Source organism: Rhincodon typus, chromosome 22 (genome assembly GCF_021869965.1).
Source record: "Rhincodon typus isolate 14 chromosome 22, sRhiTyp1.1, whole genome shotgun sequence".
In the NCBI taxonomy this organism is placed as follows: Eukaryota; Metazoa; Chordata; class Chondrichthyes; order Orectolobiformes; family Rhincodontidae; genus Rhincodon; species Rhincodon typus.
In genome coordinates, this window is record NC_063353.1 from 14,444,615 (window position 1) to 14,461,781 (window position 17,167).

The window sequence follows — 17,167 nt, forward strand, 5'->3', positions numbered from 1 at the left end:
GCTTGACTGGTCTGCAAGGTAGCTCTCCCAATTTTGGCACTGGCCCCCAGATGGTCTTTACAGGGTTGACGAGGCTGTTTGTGTCATTATCATGCATTTTTTTCCCCCCAGACTTTGAGCAATTGTTACAATTAAATGACTTGTTAGGCTACTTCAGAGGGTAGTTAAGAAAGAATCAAAATTGCTGTGGGTCTGGAGTCACATGTAGGCCAGACTTTAAAATTCCCTTCCCCAATGGGTATTAATGAACTAGGTGGATTTTGACAATCAGCAGTAATTTTGCAGTCATCGTTAGATTCTTAATTCCAGACTTTTTTTTGTTGAATTCAAATTGCACGATTTAAATCTTGGATCTCTGGATTAACAGTGTAGCAATAAAACCACAAAGCCACCACCACCCTGCATTCATGGTTGTTAAAAAAAAACAAAGCAAGGTGTTGGCATCTGGGACATGCAAAGAACTGCAGTTAGCACAGCCAACCTTTTCGGTGTTGCATTCATCTAAATTTATTAATACCTTTTCACCATGACCACCACACAACTTCAACCATGTTAGAGGTTCCAGTTCTACACTGTCAGTCATGTTTTGCTTAGAATTCAGTGATCAGTGGGATGGTTTGCAAATTTGCGTGAAGTGCTTAGTTTCATCAAGTATCAGTTACAAAAATTACGAGACCATTTTTAACCATTACTTAAGTTCTTTAGCTCTTGAACAGAGATAAGCATGTATTGCAGTCATGAAAGTCTACACTAGAGACATCCACATCTTCTCATTCATACAAAGATGACAAAGGAATAAAAGCAGTTCATAAAGCTTATGATAAACATTGTACACTTGGAATTGATTGGAATACAATTTAAAATGAGACTTAAAGTATTATCTATATATTGTTAAAACAAGTCATGTGATAGCAAAGTTTAAGCTAAATTTATTATTCTGCATACAAATCTGAAGAATAGTTTGGGCATTTTGGTCACAGTATAACTGATTCATATACACTTTGAAGAGGAATTGCATTTTTACATTATTTGACCTTTTGATATGAAATAATTGTCAAACAAAGGAGAAAATCTTGCAAATAGTTATTCTTTTTAATACTTCTGCCATGGAGCTCTTAGAATAAAATGTGAAAAATGCTTTGGCTATTAAAAATAACTCCTCCAAGAACTGCAGCAAGTTAAAGTTTGAGATATATATTACTTAGATCAAAACTTTGTACATTAGAAAAATAGTTAATAATTTAAGGACTTCAGTATTGAGTATTCTTGAATATTCTGAAGAGACATTTTGTCAAAGCTTTTGGTCTTGCACTCTGAATGAAAGCTGAAAAATTACAGTATTTTGTCAAAGCCTAAGTATTAAACTGACACTCCATTTTAAATATTGAATCATAGTTTAAAATCAAGACAAGTTACACAAAGGAACTAATCATATTTCATGCTTACCTTTTCTTCTTTTTCCTTTCTTTTTTCTTGAGCTTTTCCAAGTCCTTTTTAGCCATTTCTAAGACTTCCATTGCTCCTTTTTCCGAACCAAGAACTGAGCCAGAGAAGGTACCATTGAGATATAACGGTCTTGATGAAGCCCTTGACAGGTTACGCCGAAGATTTTCATTCATAGCTTCACTCTCAAACAGTTTTGATCTAAAGGCAGAGAAGAATGTCAGGATAAGAATGCTTGAGATAAACATATATTAAAAAAAGTACAAAACACCCTGCAGGAAATAACGCTCACGCTCAAAATCGTACAGGTATATGACTTATGTGGAATGCAATTAGGGCTGCAAAATGTATATTTCTACATTATCTTAGCGAAGAAGAAGAACCATCGTGTATTTATTTGCATGTTTCTTCTTTGATTATTCAGAGATTAAATAAGTAATCCAGAATCAGTTATATATAGTCTGTTGGAAAGCTGGAGTTTAATGTTTGAGTGAATTGTCCCTCATCTTTTTGCACTACCTTTTCATTTATTTAAAACAAAATACATGATTCAACATATAATCATATTTATTTCGACGTAATTAAAACCAGACTTACCGGAGGTTTTCAACTTCTTGGATATAATTCTGAATCATGGCACTAATCTCTTCATTGTCATCTCCTTTAATTTAAAAGAGAATTGAAAAATTAGCTTAGTTTTATAAGGCACAAATGTAACTCATGATTTCAGGAAAGGGAGGACAGGTTCAAAACAGAAGGAATGAGAAATTATATACACTTGAACAAAAAATCTCAAAACCAAAAAAAAAAATTAACATCCAGTAATCTCTTAAACTGCAACAAACTGCCACTAGACAGGAGATTTCTAACTAATTAAAATCAGATCCAAAGTCTGTCTCTCCACCCAGTGTTGACTTACAGCAGGAATCCACCAACAACCCAAATCTGTGTGCAACCCTAAAGTGTGGAATACCTCAGATTTACCTTCCACAGTTCTCCCAAAGTTCAGGAGCTATATCAAAGGGTCCATGCTACCAACTTGCAAAAGGTCAATTCTGTCAAATTCCAGAATCTCCACCCAGCTTTACCAAATACAGGACAGCATCTAAAGAAACTAACTTTCTTACTACAGACTTCCCTAAACAGCTAACTGATCAGTGCAAGGTATGATGACCTTTTCTCTTACCAAGATTACAGCAAAAGCTAGATTTTTTTTTCAGCAGGGTAGGATTTGTTAGGCATGTCAAAAGTAACATGAGATGAAATATCTGCAAAGTCCAAGGACTCCACAACCAATCTTCACTGATTTGGAAGGAGGTGCTGTTTTACACCTTCCCACGACCATCCCACAGGAAATTCCTGGCTCTCCCTTGAGAAGGTGGAATTCTGGAAGAGTTAATTTCCTACTTCTCCCTGCATTTATAGAGTTATCTACAGAAAAATACTTAATAAGAACATATTTTTAACACAAAGGTAATGCAATGCACCAGATGAAAGTCCACGATTCAAGCTTGTTTTCATTGCTGTCAGATGCTAGTTACTAAATGACTGAATTAAGTGCTTTCAGAATATGTGAAAGGAAAAGGTTTGCCTTGCTGTTGCATCAGTGAACATGCAGTAATAATTATTATCTGATTGTTTGACATAACTTGCTGCATCAAATCACATTTAAAGTTCCTTTAAGACAAAAACAATATTTCCCAACTTTGAAACTGCAAAAATTTAATGTTGCAAATAAAGCAAAATACTGCAGATGCTGGAAATCTGAAATAAAAACAAAGTGCTGGAGAAACTCAGCAGTTACAGGAGCATCTGTGGAGAAAGGAACAGACTTACATGTTGAGTCCAAAATGGCTTCTAAATATCTCAAAGTTGTTTTGTTTGAATATATGAAATTGAAGGTTACCTGATTTGGCAAGGACTTGGTGAACCTGATCACTGAGCAGTTGTGTTATTCTTGCCCTCAGGGATTCTATGGTCTCTTGCATTGCTTTAATCCTCATTCTCAAATTGTTGTTTTCAGTCTGTAGCATAGTATTTTCATGGAACATATCATTGATACTCTCCACACCGTCGTCTCCTATTATTCTCTTGCCCTAGAAGTAAAACAGAACCTCAAAATGTCACAACTAAGTAGATTTCATAACTGGTTTGTTAAACTTAACCAAACTCATGCCAGATTTCTTAGTTTTCTGGCATCTGTTCCACTTTATCTTAAAAACACTTCCCAACCACACCTATAACAAGGTTCCTTCACCTCAAATAGTTAGAATTATATTTTTGCTATGAAAGCAACTTTAGCAGCCAGCAGTTTAACATACTCTAAGAATTGACCATGAGACCAGTAAATGATACAAGACAACATCTCAATGTTGTCATTTATGCCTGCTGGTGCAAACAGCAGAGTCATATTTGACGCTGAGGATTTAGTCTGCTGAGGAGGGAATAATGGACTTAAGCGTACAGGAGTATGCGATGGAAGAAGAGAAGCAAGAATTTGCTAGTTAAAAGGTTTAGCTGATCTCTCTTCATTGCACAACACAGGAATTTTGGATCAGATAGTGCCTGTAAACAAATTAATTACCCAAGTTTGATTCTTGATTCATGTCTTTTGATATCATAAACAATACTGCTACGTTTAACAGAAACTGAAGTTGATGTGCCAATCTCCATTCATATAGCATTGGTTATAATCATTGGACTATTAATTCAGGAAGTACGAGTTCAAACTCTACTACGGCAGTTTGAGAATGGAAATTCAGTTCTATAAAAAAAAAGTTTAAAAATGGAATACTGGCACCAATTAGAAGTGACAATGAAGCTGTAAGACTCCTGTGGAAATGTAAATTGATCACTAGTGTCCTTAAGGAAGGGCTACCCTTATAGTCTAGAAAATGTAATGACTCCAAGAAGTTGTTGACTCTTAAAAAGGCCTCTAAGTAGGTCCAATAAGCCATTAAGTTGCATCAAACTGCTTCAAAATTCTCCAATGTTTCACCCAATGGTTATCAGAGCAGTGAAATGCACTCCTTGTCTGAATGTGACAAAAACTCAACACTACCTGAGGCTAAGCAGTCACAACAGCATTCTGGTCAATTTAAGTAACAACTTAATTTGCCACTGTGGTGCCATGGATGATGTACTGTGATCAGCAAGACTGCCAAGATTTATCTGGCAGCTCCTCTCAATCTCATGATCTCCAATCCCTACAAAAAAAATCAATATGATGCAACAGTCTCTACTTCTCCCTCCAACTCACAGCCCATTCCAAAGTAAATACATATTACTGTCCCTTCACTGTTGTTGGATCAAATCATAGAGCACCCTAAGGGTATTGTAGGAGTCACTTCATTACACAGTCTATAGATGTTCAAAGATTGTTATGTTCTTTCCGTAGCATACAAGAAACTGGATCAGAATTAGGTCATTTGGCCCTTCAAGTGTGCCCGTCATTCCATAATATCATGGCTCTTCTAACCCAGGCATCAACTCCTCTTTCATGCCAGTCTTCACAGCTCTTAACTCCGATTTTTCAAACAAAATCTACCTCCTCTTTAAAGGCTTTCAGGGAAGTAGTCTCTACGAATCTTTGTCTGAATTCTCATTGCATTCAAGTTGGGAGAAGAAACTCGGTCACATCTCAGTTTTAAATGAATGTTCCTTTATTCTTGAAGGATGTCCCCTAGCTCGAGATTCACCCCAATTGGGGACCATCCTCCCAATACCCACCTTTTCAAGCTCTTCCAGAATTTTGTATCTTTCAATAAAATCATCCATTATTCATTAGAGTTTAGAAGAATAAAGGCCTAACCTGTTTAGTCATTACTGATAGTTCAACCCCTTCATCCCAGGAATCGGCCTAGTGAACTTCTTTAGAACTGCCTTCACTACTAATATATTCTCTCAAATATGGAGACCAAAACTGTATGGCATGTTTTATGCACAAGAACATGCAGGTCTCCTTAGGCTAACATTTTTTTGGGAGTTTCTGTCCATTTAAATAATAGCCTGCTTTTTCCTCCTTCCTATGCAAGTGCATGACCTCACATTATTCTAGATTAAGACCCATCTGCCAAATTATTGCCCACCCACTCAACCTATCTGTATCCCCTGTCAAATTTATGTCATCATCACAGCATCCCTTTCCCAACAACTTTGGATATATCACCTCCGTGCCCTCCACCAATTCATTAATAGAGATAGTAAGTATTTGAGGCCGTAGGACTGATTGCTATGGCACTTCACTGGTTACGTCTGACTAACTGATAAAAGACCTATTAATTCTGAATCTATGTTAATCAATCCTTAATCCATGCTAACTTCCAATATTTTGAGCTCCTTGAGCAACCTTTTATGTAGCACTGTATGGAGTGCATTTAGGAAACCTAAATAAATTATATCTACCAGTTCTGAAGAGGAGTCATACCAGACCAAAAACTTCAACTGATTCTCTCTTGGCCGAAAATGTTCTCTTTTTCTCTGCACAGATGCTGCCAGACCTGCTGAGTTTCTCCAGCATTCTGTGTTTGTTTCAGATTTCAACATCTGCAGTCTTTGGCTCTTAAATCTAATAGTTCACCTTTATGAACTCTGCTTGTTATATTCTTGCTATAAACAAATTTTAGCAAATTTGTCAAGTAAATTTCAGTTTCCTTCCAGAAATCCATGTTAACTCTGGTTGATTCTAATTGTCCTCCTATTTCTTCCTTAATAATGGACTCTAGCATTTTCCCAACAACACACGTTAGGCTAACTGACCTATGGTTTCCTGCTTTGCATCTCCCTCCCCTCGAACATGACATCACATGAACAATTTTCCAATCTGCTGAAATCCCATGCAGAATACAATGAGTGCTGGATAATTGTGACCAATGCCTCCACTAACTCTGCAGCCACTTCCTTTAAAACATATACATGCTGGCCATCAGATCCTGGTGACTAGTTTGCCTTCAGTCCCATTAGTTTGTCAAATACTTAGTCTATATCATGAGGCAGTTACAAGATCTTTTCTCCCATTAGCAGCTTGCTGATTTCTTTAGGATGTTCAACATCCTCCACTGTGTAGAATGATGCAAAGTACTGGTTTAAATTATCTGCCATTCCCTGTTAAAAATCCCCCAGTTGCATCATCCAAGAGTACCACACTCACTTTAGCTGCACACTTTTCATGCACAGGTAGAAGCTCAGTTTTTGACTTTATTTTCTTGCTAATTTACATTTTTTTCCCTCTATTACCTTTTTAGTCATCCATTGATGGTTAATAATAAAAAAAAAAATCACCATTCTCTGGCCTACCATTAATTCTCCCTGTTTCGCATGCTTTGGTTTTTGATTAGATATGCTCCTCAACTATCCTTATTAACCACGGGTGGTTATCCCTCTCATCGAGTCCTTCTTTTTGACCAGAATAAAATTTGTGCTGTGTTATGAAATATCAGCTTAAATGTCTGCCATTATGCGTCCACCAATTTACCCCTTAATCTGCCTGCCCAGCTCACCTTAACAAAAAACCCTTTCTTCTTTTCTTTTTACCTACCCTTATTTAAGTTGAGAACATTGGTTTGAAATCCAAGTTGCTCATGCTCAAACTGAACTTGAGTGCTATCATGTTGAGATCACTATTCATTCGAGGATCTTTAACCAAGAGATCTGTTATTAATCTTAGCTAATTACGAGATCAAAATAGCCTTAACCCAAATAGGTTCTACAACGTACTGCTGCAAGAAACATTCCCCGATACATTCAACAAATTTGTCTCCCACATTACCCTTGCCAATCTGATTGGTCCAGTCAATATGCAAATTACAATTACCCATAGCAATAGTAGTGCCCTTATATGCCTCCATTATTTTCTGATTTATGGTTTGTTCTACAGCATAGGAACTCCTCAGGAACCTATAGGTGACTCCCACTCATGATTTCCTTTCTTTGCTTTTCTTTATTTCCACCCAACCTGATGGCATGTCAAGATCTACCATAGCTACATCATGCTGTATCACTACTTACCACTCTGATCCCTAGCTTTCCTAAAAATGCTTCACCATCTCCTCCTTTTTGTCTATCCTTCTGCAATGTGAAGTAGCCTTTAAATCTGAAAACTTCCCAATCTTGGTCACCCTGCAATCATATTTCTGTAATCAGAATCCCTACAGTGTGGAAGCAGGCTATTCAGCCCATCGAGGGTACAGCAACCCTCCAATCAGCATCTCACGCAGACCCATACCCCCTACCACGCTATCCCTGTAACCCGGCATTTCGCATGGCTAATCCACCTACTCTGCACATCACTGGATACTCTAGGCAATTCAGCATGGCTAATCCACCTAACCTGTAAAGCTTTGGACTGTGGGTGGAAACCCACACAGACACGGGGAGAATGTACAAACTCCACACAACCAGTCACCCGAGGGTGGAATCAAACCAGGGTCCCCGGCGCTATGAAGGAGCAGTACTGACCAGTGAGCCACCTTGCCATCGTCCATGCCATAAATAGCTATCATTACATGTTCATTTATTTCCATTGTCAACTTATCTATCTTTTTAGAAATACCACATTCGGACTGAGAGCATTAGGCTTTAACTTTTTACAATTGCTACTTATTCTGGTTCAAATTTCTGCTGCAGTTTTCTGCCCGTCCCTGTCACATTTTGATTCTCATATGCCTCTTCACTATTCTGCATCTCTGCTGTATCATTTCTTTTGATTTTTTTTTAAAGCTTCCCTTCAGTTGAACAGACCCTTCCTCCACTAGTTAGTTGAAAGCCCCAACCTCAGCCTTCGTTATACCATTCACCAGGACACTGATCCCAGCATAGGTCAAAAGAAGCCAGTCCCAATAGAATAGCTTTCTCTTTCCCCAGTACTGGTGCCAGTGCCCCATGAACATGAACTAATTTCTCCCAAGCCAATCTTTGAGCTATTCACTTGCCTTTCTATTTTTCTTTAACTTGTATCAATCTGCACGTGGATCAAGGAGTAATCTACAGATTACTAGCTCGGTAACTCTACTTTTTAATTTAGTGCCAAACTGTTTGCGTCTGGTTTCGAACTTTCGAATTAATCTTACATTGAGTCAATCTATTCCTTAACTAAACTATCTCCCTTCTTCAGGGGCGAAATGTTTCACCAAGACTTTTGCAAACTGTCAAAAGCTAAAAAAGGAAGACAGCAAGAACTGCAGACGCTGGAGTGAGAGTCATGATGATGGGTGTAAATCCAAAACGTTGACTTTCCTGCACCTCTGATGCTGTCTCAAAACCTAAAAAGCTTTTCCAAGCTGTGGGTGTTTCCTGTATGCCGAAAGAAAAAAAGTTCCAGATCCTTCTAACTGAAACCTAACGCACAATTGTTCACTCCTAAAACTTACCTAATGAAAACAAAATCTTATTTCTCAAGGAAGGCTCTCTCAAGTTAATGTTTAAAACACTTCATAGGCAGATCAAAACACTACCAATGCCTCTATTTCAAAACGCAAACTGAAATAAGTGATACTAAAATAAAAATGTTACATCACAAAATTTACATGGTTTCCTCAAAGTACTAACTGAAGCAAGATCATCTCCAGTGTTAGACAGCCTGGAGCATACCTTCCAAAAAAAAAGTAAAATTTTCAATTTCCAAATTAGCTCACCGTTTTGTATTCTGTAAGTTCCATCTGCAGACGTGCTATTTCACCACGGAGTATATTGATTTGCTGACTTGCTCTGTCCTGGTTGACCATCACTTTATTTTTAATGTTGCGTGCACGGTTTGCATATTTCAGTGTGTTCAAAGTTTCCATGAAATCACGATCTGATGGACTGACGCAAGCTATCATCACTGTTTGGCTGGAAAATGAAACCCAGAGGCTCACTGCAACAACACGTCTACAGTCACAATTAAAAAGTAATCTACATCAGTTTAGTTACCCGATGAATAATGAAACCAGGTAATTGAAAGCTATACAAAAAAAGTTAAGCATGATACTTTAACATACTTTTAAAAAATTCCATCATAGAATCCCTACATTATGGAAGCAGGCCATTTCGGTCCATCAAGTCCACACTACCCCTCTGAAGAGCATTCTGCCCAGAACCAACCCCTCCCTTTCCCTGCAACCTCATTTCCGTGGCTGCTCCACCTAACCAGCACATCGCTGGACTCTATGGACAATTATGCATGGCTAATCCACTTAACTTGCACATCTTTTGACTCTGGCAGCAAACTGCAGTACCTGGATGAAACCCACACAGACATGGGGAGAATGTGCAAACTCTACATAGACAGTCGCCCGAGGGTGGAATCCCTGGCACTGTTAAGCAGCAGTGCTAACCACTGCGCCACTGTACCACCCTACAATGCTGAGTCTCAGTTCAGCAAACTGTCAAATTGGTCTTTAACTTTGCAACATTTATGCATTTCGCTTTCCAATTCACTTGTCAACAAGTAGACAGCCTCAGAGATCATTAAGACATAGGAAACAACAACAGCAAATTCAAGTTATCTATTTGACAGGATTTGCATAACGAACTAAATTCTGACTAAAGCTATGCTATCAAGAAAGGCACAAAACTCAGGCACTTTTCTTTAGCAAACAGCAGGTTTAAAAACGAGAAAGTAGAGTTTCTGGCTTACAAAGAAAATGTACTTTCCCAAGTTATTTAAATAGAAAGGAACGAATAACTTTTCAATACTCATGTACTATTTTTGGGCAGCTCATATTAATCAGTTTTGAATGGATTCTGCCATTAGTGTCAACATTTACTTAGTTGAAAAAAATCCCTTATGCCTGACACTCTTCTTATTTGCAATCGTCAGGTTTATAAATTTATTAAACCATTGGTCCATTACCTGGTCCTACACTCTTGTCCCTTACACAGACAAAACTTAACACTTAGCAAGGTAGGGATAACAATAGTCAAACATTGTGCAAAAGATCTGCGCCGTTTTCAGACAAGTGCCATTATTGGATTATGGGAATTTTCAAAAACTACATCTCATAGTTATCTCAGATTCTCCAGCATCTGCAGTTCCTACTATCTCTAATACAGTTAATTTGTCTTATAAAATAATTCTAATAAAGGTCCTGAGTAAATTGACAACATTGAAGAACTACTCCAATTTAACTGATCCCTGAAAAAAAAAGTGTTAGTCTAGCTTGGTTTTAAACTGTCAATGGATTGCAAACAGCAATACTAACATCACGGATCAACAATTGGGGCAACTTGGTTATTTCTGACAAAAAAGGTCAGCAACCTTTTATCTCTCCACAGATAATGCCAAACCTAAGTAGTTCAGTATTTTCTGTTTTCATTTTAAATTTCTAGTATTTTGCTTTTGTAATGCTAGGCTGGCCTTCACTGCTAATATGCATCAGCTCCTAATAAAAGCTGTCAAAAGCATGATGACTAGATAAACGCATGACTCCAATTTTAAAAAGCCTCATTTTGACTTTTAGGAAATTGCTTCTGCCAATTCTAATGAAACATGTACATTGCTAAGATCTTGTTCATAGAGTTTCACACCTGAAAGTGAGAATATTCACATGACTCAATCAAAAGCATTTATAAATGATATGAAATGATCATCTGCTCTTCAAGCAATTCAGATGTGCATTAGCAGTATGCCATAAAACAATGTGTATGGTTTATGGTTCCTTGTTCCACCAAAGGACACCTCAATAGACAAAGAGCCACATAGCTTGTATGCCTTATGGAAACCAATCCAAGACCAGAAAAATCATGCCCTGAAGTGGGACTCAAGGTTACAATGACCCCCAGAACTAGAGACAAAATGTTACAGATAACATAACACAAATTGCAAATGGTGGGGGGAAACAATGGGCAAGGGGACCTTTGATGATCACAGGTTTTGGTATGAATTAACAAAGGACAGATGCCTCACAAGAAAAGAATTGCAGGTAGGTTACTCTAATCATGCAATGGTCACTAGTAGCTTGGTGACAATAAGTTGTGACTTAGAGGCCTGGATAGGGTTAACCTACTTAACTATAAGTGCAATGTGATTAGAATAATATCTAACTGACTCAAAACATTTGTATCATTGAAGTCTTCTGATGTTCCAGTCAAAATTGTCTCCCCACCAGTGATATTTCAAGCAGTGTTTATTACAATCAGAACCTTGTGTCGAGTGTTGTTTTAAAATATTCCACAACACCCCATTTCAAAGTCACAATTTCCTTTCAAAATGTAATCCATTTCTGCATCTAGCTATAAACATGCAACAGTTTGTTATTCTGAAACATTAGTGAATTTCATGAATTAGATACCTATATTATGGAGCAAGAACAGGGCAGAAGATTGCAGAACTACCCTGTCACATCTATTCATGACAGGGGCTATCACAATTATCAATTAAGCTTAGGAATTAGGAGTTAAAATAACTGATTTTCACAATCCATCTCTTAACCAGAAATCCCCATTGTGGAGCTCTAAATATTTGTACATAATGCAGCAATTTAACTATTTACAGTTAAAACTTCATAGGAATGAATACGTGTTTCCAAAACCAGACTGTCCAATCATCTCAATGATTAACACACACTGGAGGCGTTACGTGAAGGACTCTCACTGTGTTCAAATCACCAAGTATTCCACTTTCCTGTACTGATGCCATTCAACATCAGCAGTATAAAATTCAACCTCCCACAAAACTAAATGATCAAAATTATAAAATCTGCATACAAAAAGCACACTTGTTTGAAAAAGCCCTCATAAGAAAATGGTATCAATTTATTAGAAACCCAAGTATTTACCTATTGCCCCCCAAAGAATCTTGCAGCAATCGTGTTAACTTGGAATCCCGATAAGGCACATGAGTGACTCGTTTACTTTTATCACCAAGTGCACTGATGACGTTTCCAAGTGCCAACTGGAAAACAAAGGTTGGAAGAAATTTAAGATTTCTACATAATCTGCAAAATTCAATAATAATCATTCTGATTATGAACATTCTTTCTTACTTAACTCCAACATCAATCACCTGTTACTGCTCCTATTTTGGATATAGATTACCGTTTATATTTGTTTACTGTCTTCTGACTTACCACCAACTTGTACAGCAACAAGTCCAGGTGAATAAACAATCAGGTTGCAATCCTATTGATTTGCTCCGAGTCCAATATTTTTGTTTCTCTCAACCCAACAACCTCAGCTCTCCTTTACTTCCTTTAATACTATGCTAAGTCTCAAGTCTATTGTCTCCTCCTAGTTAGCATATTACCCACCACCTATCTCATCTGTGAAATAACACTGCAGCTTTTACGAATATGTTTACCATTATTCACAACAAGTCAAAGAACAGACTCTTAAAATGATGAGGTGTTACATTCATGTTTATCTTCCACTGTACTTCTTAATAACAATGCTGCCAGTGCATCGGCAAAGAAAACTAAGAAATGCTACACAGCACCCACCATTATGCACGTACAACACACTCTACGCAACCTTTCTCAAGGTGTAGGCATCATGGAGGACCACTAGAGTATGCTACTCTCTTGAAAAAAAATCAACATTTACCAGACCATCACCACCACCTTTCTCAAATGCTGCTACTGCCGCCAATCTGTTTATTTGACATTGAGGACAGAAGTTTTCTTTAATTAAGCATCAGAAGACCGAAGCAATCCATTACAATCCCTGGTCCAAAACTGCTCCCGATCTAACATCTCCATTCAACTTTTTGGCATTAGTCTGACATTTAATCCAATCTGTTCAAACTCTTAGTCCGACATCTGCTCCCAAGTTGAGCTCTCGACCTCATTTGTGCCAACAAGGGGGGTGAGAATAGGCAATTGGTTGATTTTGCCCATCACAGCTCATCCCTGAAAACTCTCATTCATACCTGCAGCGATGACAGTGGCCAAAATCAAAAAGGTCCTTTGTGACAAGGAATCATGTAATCATGGATTTTGTCGTTTATCTGTGCTGAACGCACATGTTTTTAGGCCTCTTCAATTACTGGACTTCAAGTGGGTAGAAACAAGAGTTTTTAACTTTTATTAGCATCAACGCATTTGTAACAAATAAAAGTAAAGAAATCTCCATTTCAATATATACACATTAAAGTGCATTGCAGAAAGCACTTTAGAAAATTGCTGATTTCTTTCTTGATCTGCAAAATCATGAGAAATATTTGTATCGACTATATTCTATACAAAATTAATTGGGTGGTGAGTACTCTAAATCATGATAACTATTTAATGACTGATTTAATTTCTGTATTTATTTACTTATTAATTAGTGCAAACTGGAAACTTTGGACCAACAAGCCATCAGCTGATGCACCAATAATTGTAAAAGTAGCATGAACAGTGGTAGGTTTCGGAGCTAATACGTAAAATATTTTTAAGCGACATGTTCGTGATATCATTACTATCATACCATGGAACATTATGGTATAAACATTTGTCTCCATCTTGAGTCCTCTCACAGCTTGACTCACTGATAGAAGCATAAAGAGTCATCTGGACTCGAAACGCTAGCTTGCTTTCTCTCCATGGATACCACGTGACCTGCTGTGATCTCCAGCATTTTTTTTGTTTTCAGTATAGTTACATCCAAATTTAGCCTGGGCACACAAGTGCCTGTGGTTGTAATATAGGTGGATGCCAGGTGCTGTAATAATTTCTATTGCATCCTTCAGTACCACATTATCCGGTCTTGTTCTTGTGAGAGCTAACCTAAGTATTACCTGAAGTTAATATACAAAAGAGTATGAATACCCTGAAGATAAAATGTCCATTCCTGCATCTATGGCCAATCCTTAGGGCAGAACAAATTTGGGTCAGCAGTAGTGGCGTTTATAAAGAAGTGACTCCCAGAACCCAAATGCAGTCAGGCTCATTTTTGGACCCAAATCCAACAATCACCTGATCTGCCTGGGATGCTGATTTTCCAGTTTTTTTCAATACAAAGGAACAGAACAAAAACCCACCTTAAGTATTAACAATGAGTGACAAAAGCCAACTGTGCCTCTTTCACTCGACAGCCAACATGAATAGACGCTCACATCAGGCCAGCATGTGGCAGAGATCCATGGAACGCTGTCACTGTTGGTGTTCTTTTTCAGTTTAGTTGTGGGTAGATTAAAATCCTTTACTCGAAACTTACTTGACTCTTTTTGTCTCATCCCAAACTCAAGGGCCGGTCACGTACAATGGGAGTTATTTGACAATTTAGTTGATTCTCCTAAAGGGGATCCTTACAGTTGCAAACTTCAATATTAATTAAAACAGTGTCTATGCACGTCTGAGAATTGAAAGCAGCAATTTGTTTGAAGTGCAGCATACTGAACAGACAAGCAAACAATCACCAGCTCTAATTATTAAGAAAACATGCTCATTTAACAAAAAAAACCCATCTGCTCAGGTCTCTTGTGGTACTGTGGTAGTGTCTCTCCTTCTGAACCAGGTGACCCAGGTTCAAGTCCTACCTGCTCCAGTGGTGTATCAAAACATTTCTCTAACAAGTTGATTAATAAAAACAACAACGTGCTCAATTCTCATATGGCGCAATGGTAGGGTCCCCACTTCTGGGCCAGGTGGCTTAGTTTCAAGTCCCAACTGCTCCAGAGGTGTGTAATCACATTTTTGAACAGGCTGATCAGAAAAATATCAACCCCCATCCACTCTCACTGTAATGTGGGAATGTCATTTGATTGAGTGAGATAACACTTCTAGATAAAAGAAAAATAACTACCTGCTGACAGCTCAACTCCCAGCTCTTGCAGCCTCCAAAACTAAATCAACAGCAAGGAAACTTTGATATTTATATTTGGGGGCTGGGGGGTGGTGGTGGTGGTGGTGGGGTGGGGGTTTGTACACGCAATGATTCAACACCATGCTTGATGATGTACAGATGTTGCAAAGCAACAGGCTATGGAGAAGAGGAGACCGAGCTTCCAGAAACATTCAAGTGGCAGAATTCCAAAATTAACCACTCAGCAAACCACTATTATGATCAAAATTTAGCAACAGCAATGTCTTCACTACCTCTTGGCTTCAATATTCCAACACACTCTTGGCTTGGCTCTCACATCCTCTTCTGTGTAAACTTCAACTCTGCCCATGTCAACTTACGGCAAGTCTCTTTTACTCCCTGCCCCTAATAACTATTGTGCTCACTGATCCAATTGCTCCTAATCAAGTAACACCTTCATTATAAAATGTTCACTTTTTTCTTAAAGCCCCACCACAACCTTGCCCATCCCTTTGTCTTCTCCTACAGCACCATAAGCCTCAAAAAACTCTATTCTACACGAATTTGAATGCTTTGAACACCTGCAATTACAATTGTCTTCATTTTTCCAGGCTCCAAGCTCTGGAATGTGTACATACCTGTTCACCACTCTAGTTTGCTTTCCTTCTTTCAAGATGCTCCTTCAAACCTAGCTTTTTGACCTAGATTTTTGTCTTCTGACACAATATCTTTGTGCATTTCAGACCCTTACTTTGTTTTATAATGCTCCTGTGAACTGCACCGAGATGGTTCATTATATTAAAGCGGTGATGTAAGAGTACAAGTTGTTGTTGCTATTGAAGGAACATGAAAGAAATGTATATGTCCCTCTTCACAAAACATTGATTTACTGCTGCCAATCATATTTTGGGCTTTTCATTCTCTACCCAAATCCTTTGACAGAAAACAAAAACTGGAGTTTCAAAACAAAAATTTTTTTAAGTCTTTAAATGTTTTGCATGCTTATAGCAAACATGGTACTATGAACATTAATTTCCACAGGAGTTATACTATGATACTTCAGTGTATTTATTACGGAAAATTTAATGTAGGAAGTACACATCACCCTTCCAAACTGACAATTTTCCTTACTACTACAAAGTACTTTTCAACATGTACTCACTAAACCACAGTTAATTGAAATTCCTTCTTTTGCCCTCTCTCCAGTTGCTCCTGTACGCTTTAGTCTTTCGGAACCTGCAAGGTCAACAAAGTGGAACTTGGCTGTGAGGGTTTCAAATTCATTCATTTCTGCTGATTCACTGATGGCTCTGTTGTCCAATAGTTCATCCTGCATTAAACACAAAACATAAACCAATCAAGTTCCAGAAAATGAACAGGTGTAGATACTAAAATGCTCTATAAAATGAAAGTAGAATAGTTAGGTGCTTGTTTTCAACTCACGCAGATATGGTGGGCAGAAGGGCATTTTTCTGTGGTGTAGACTCAAATCAACATTGCAGTATTTTGCATATTGCAATTTTATGGGATTTGTTTTTACACTTGAGATTTTTTTTGAATTGAACAGTGTATTTACAGCACTTTTCTTCACACTCAGCATTTAAGTTTTCCCCAGCATACCTTCTTAAAACCATCAAGTTACAGGAAATGTTACAAGTTACAATCATTGATTAGAATTAAGATTAGGGTCTTAAATCTGAAGCAAAGAAATGATCAAGGTATAAAGGCCAACTTGGCTATGGTGGATTGGGAAAATCCACAAAGATTTGATGGTGGATAGGTCATGGTTAGTATTTAAAGAAATATTACATAGTCTCCAACAGATGCATATTCCTCTAAGGGACAAACACCCAAAGCAAATAATAATTCAATTATATTAACAAAACTTGATACAACATTAGATCAATGGATGTCCGGAAAAGTGGCAGCCTGAGGACTGAGAGCTATTCAGAACCCAGTACAGGAGAACCAAGACAACAAAGGTGCAGGGCTGGATGAACACAGCAGGTCAAGCAGCATCATAGGA

At 37.9% G+C, this 17,167-nt stretch overlaps 1 protein-coding gene across 5 annotated transcripts in view; it reads right to left on the reverse strand.

Annotated features, from left to right (window-relative positions):
- Nucleotides 1-17,167, reverse strand: part of LOC109933577 (kinesin-like protein KIF21A) — a 133,896-nt gene that overhangs the window by 75,748 nt on the left and 40,981 nt on the right. For all 5 annotated transcript variants that reach the window (XM_048610118.1, XM_048610119.1, XM_048610116.1 and 2 more), the window contains exons 6-11: nucleotides 16,304-16,471; nucleotides 12,198-12,313; nucleotides 9,075-9,270; nucleotides 3,350-3,539; nucleotides 2,041-2,104; nucleotides 1,447-1,644 (exon numbers count right to left, since the gene is read on the reverse strand). In XM_048610118.1, coding sequence (XP_048466075.1) covers nucleotides 1,447-1,644; nucleotides 2,041-2,104; nucleotides 3,350-3,539; nucleotides 9,075-9,270; nucleotides 12,198-12,313; nucleotides 16,304-16,471 — 932 coding nt within the window. The remainder of the gene's footprint in view (nucleotides 1-1,446; nucleotides 1,645-2,040; nucleotides 2,105-3,349; nucleotides 3,540-9,074; nucleotides 9,271-12,197; nucleotides 12,314-16,303; nucleotides 16,472-17,167) is intronic.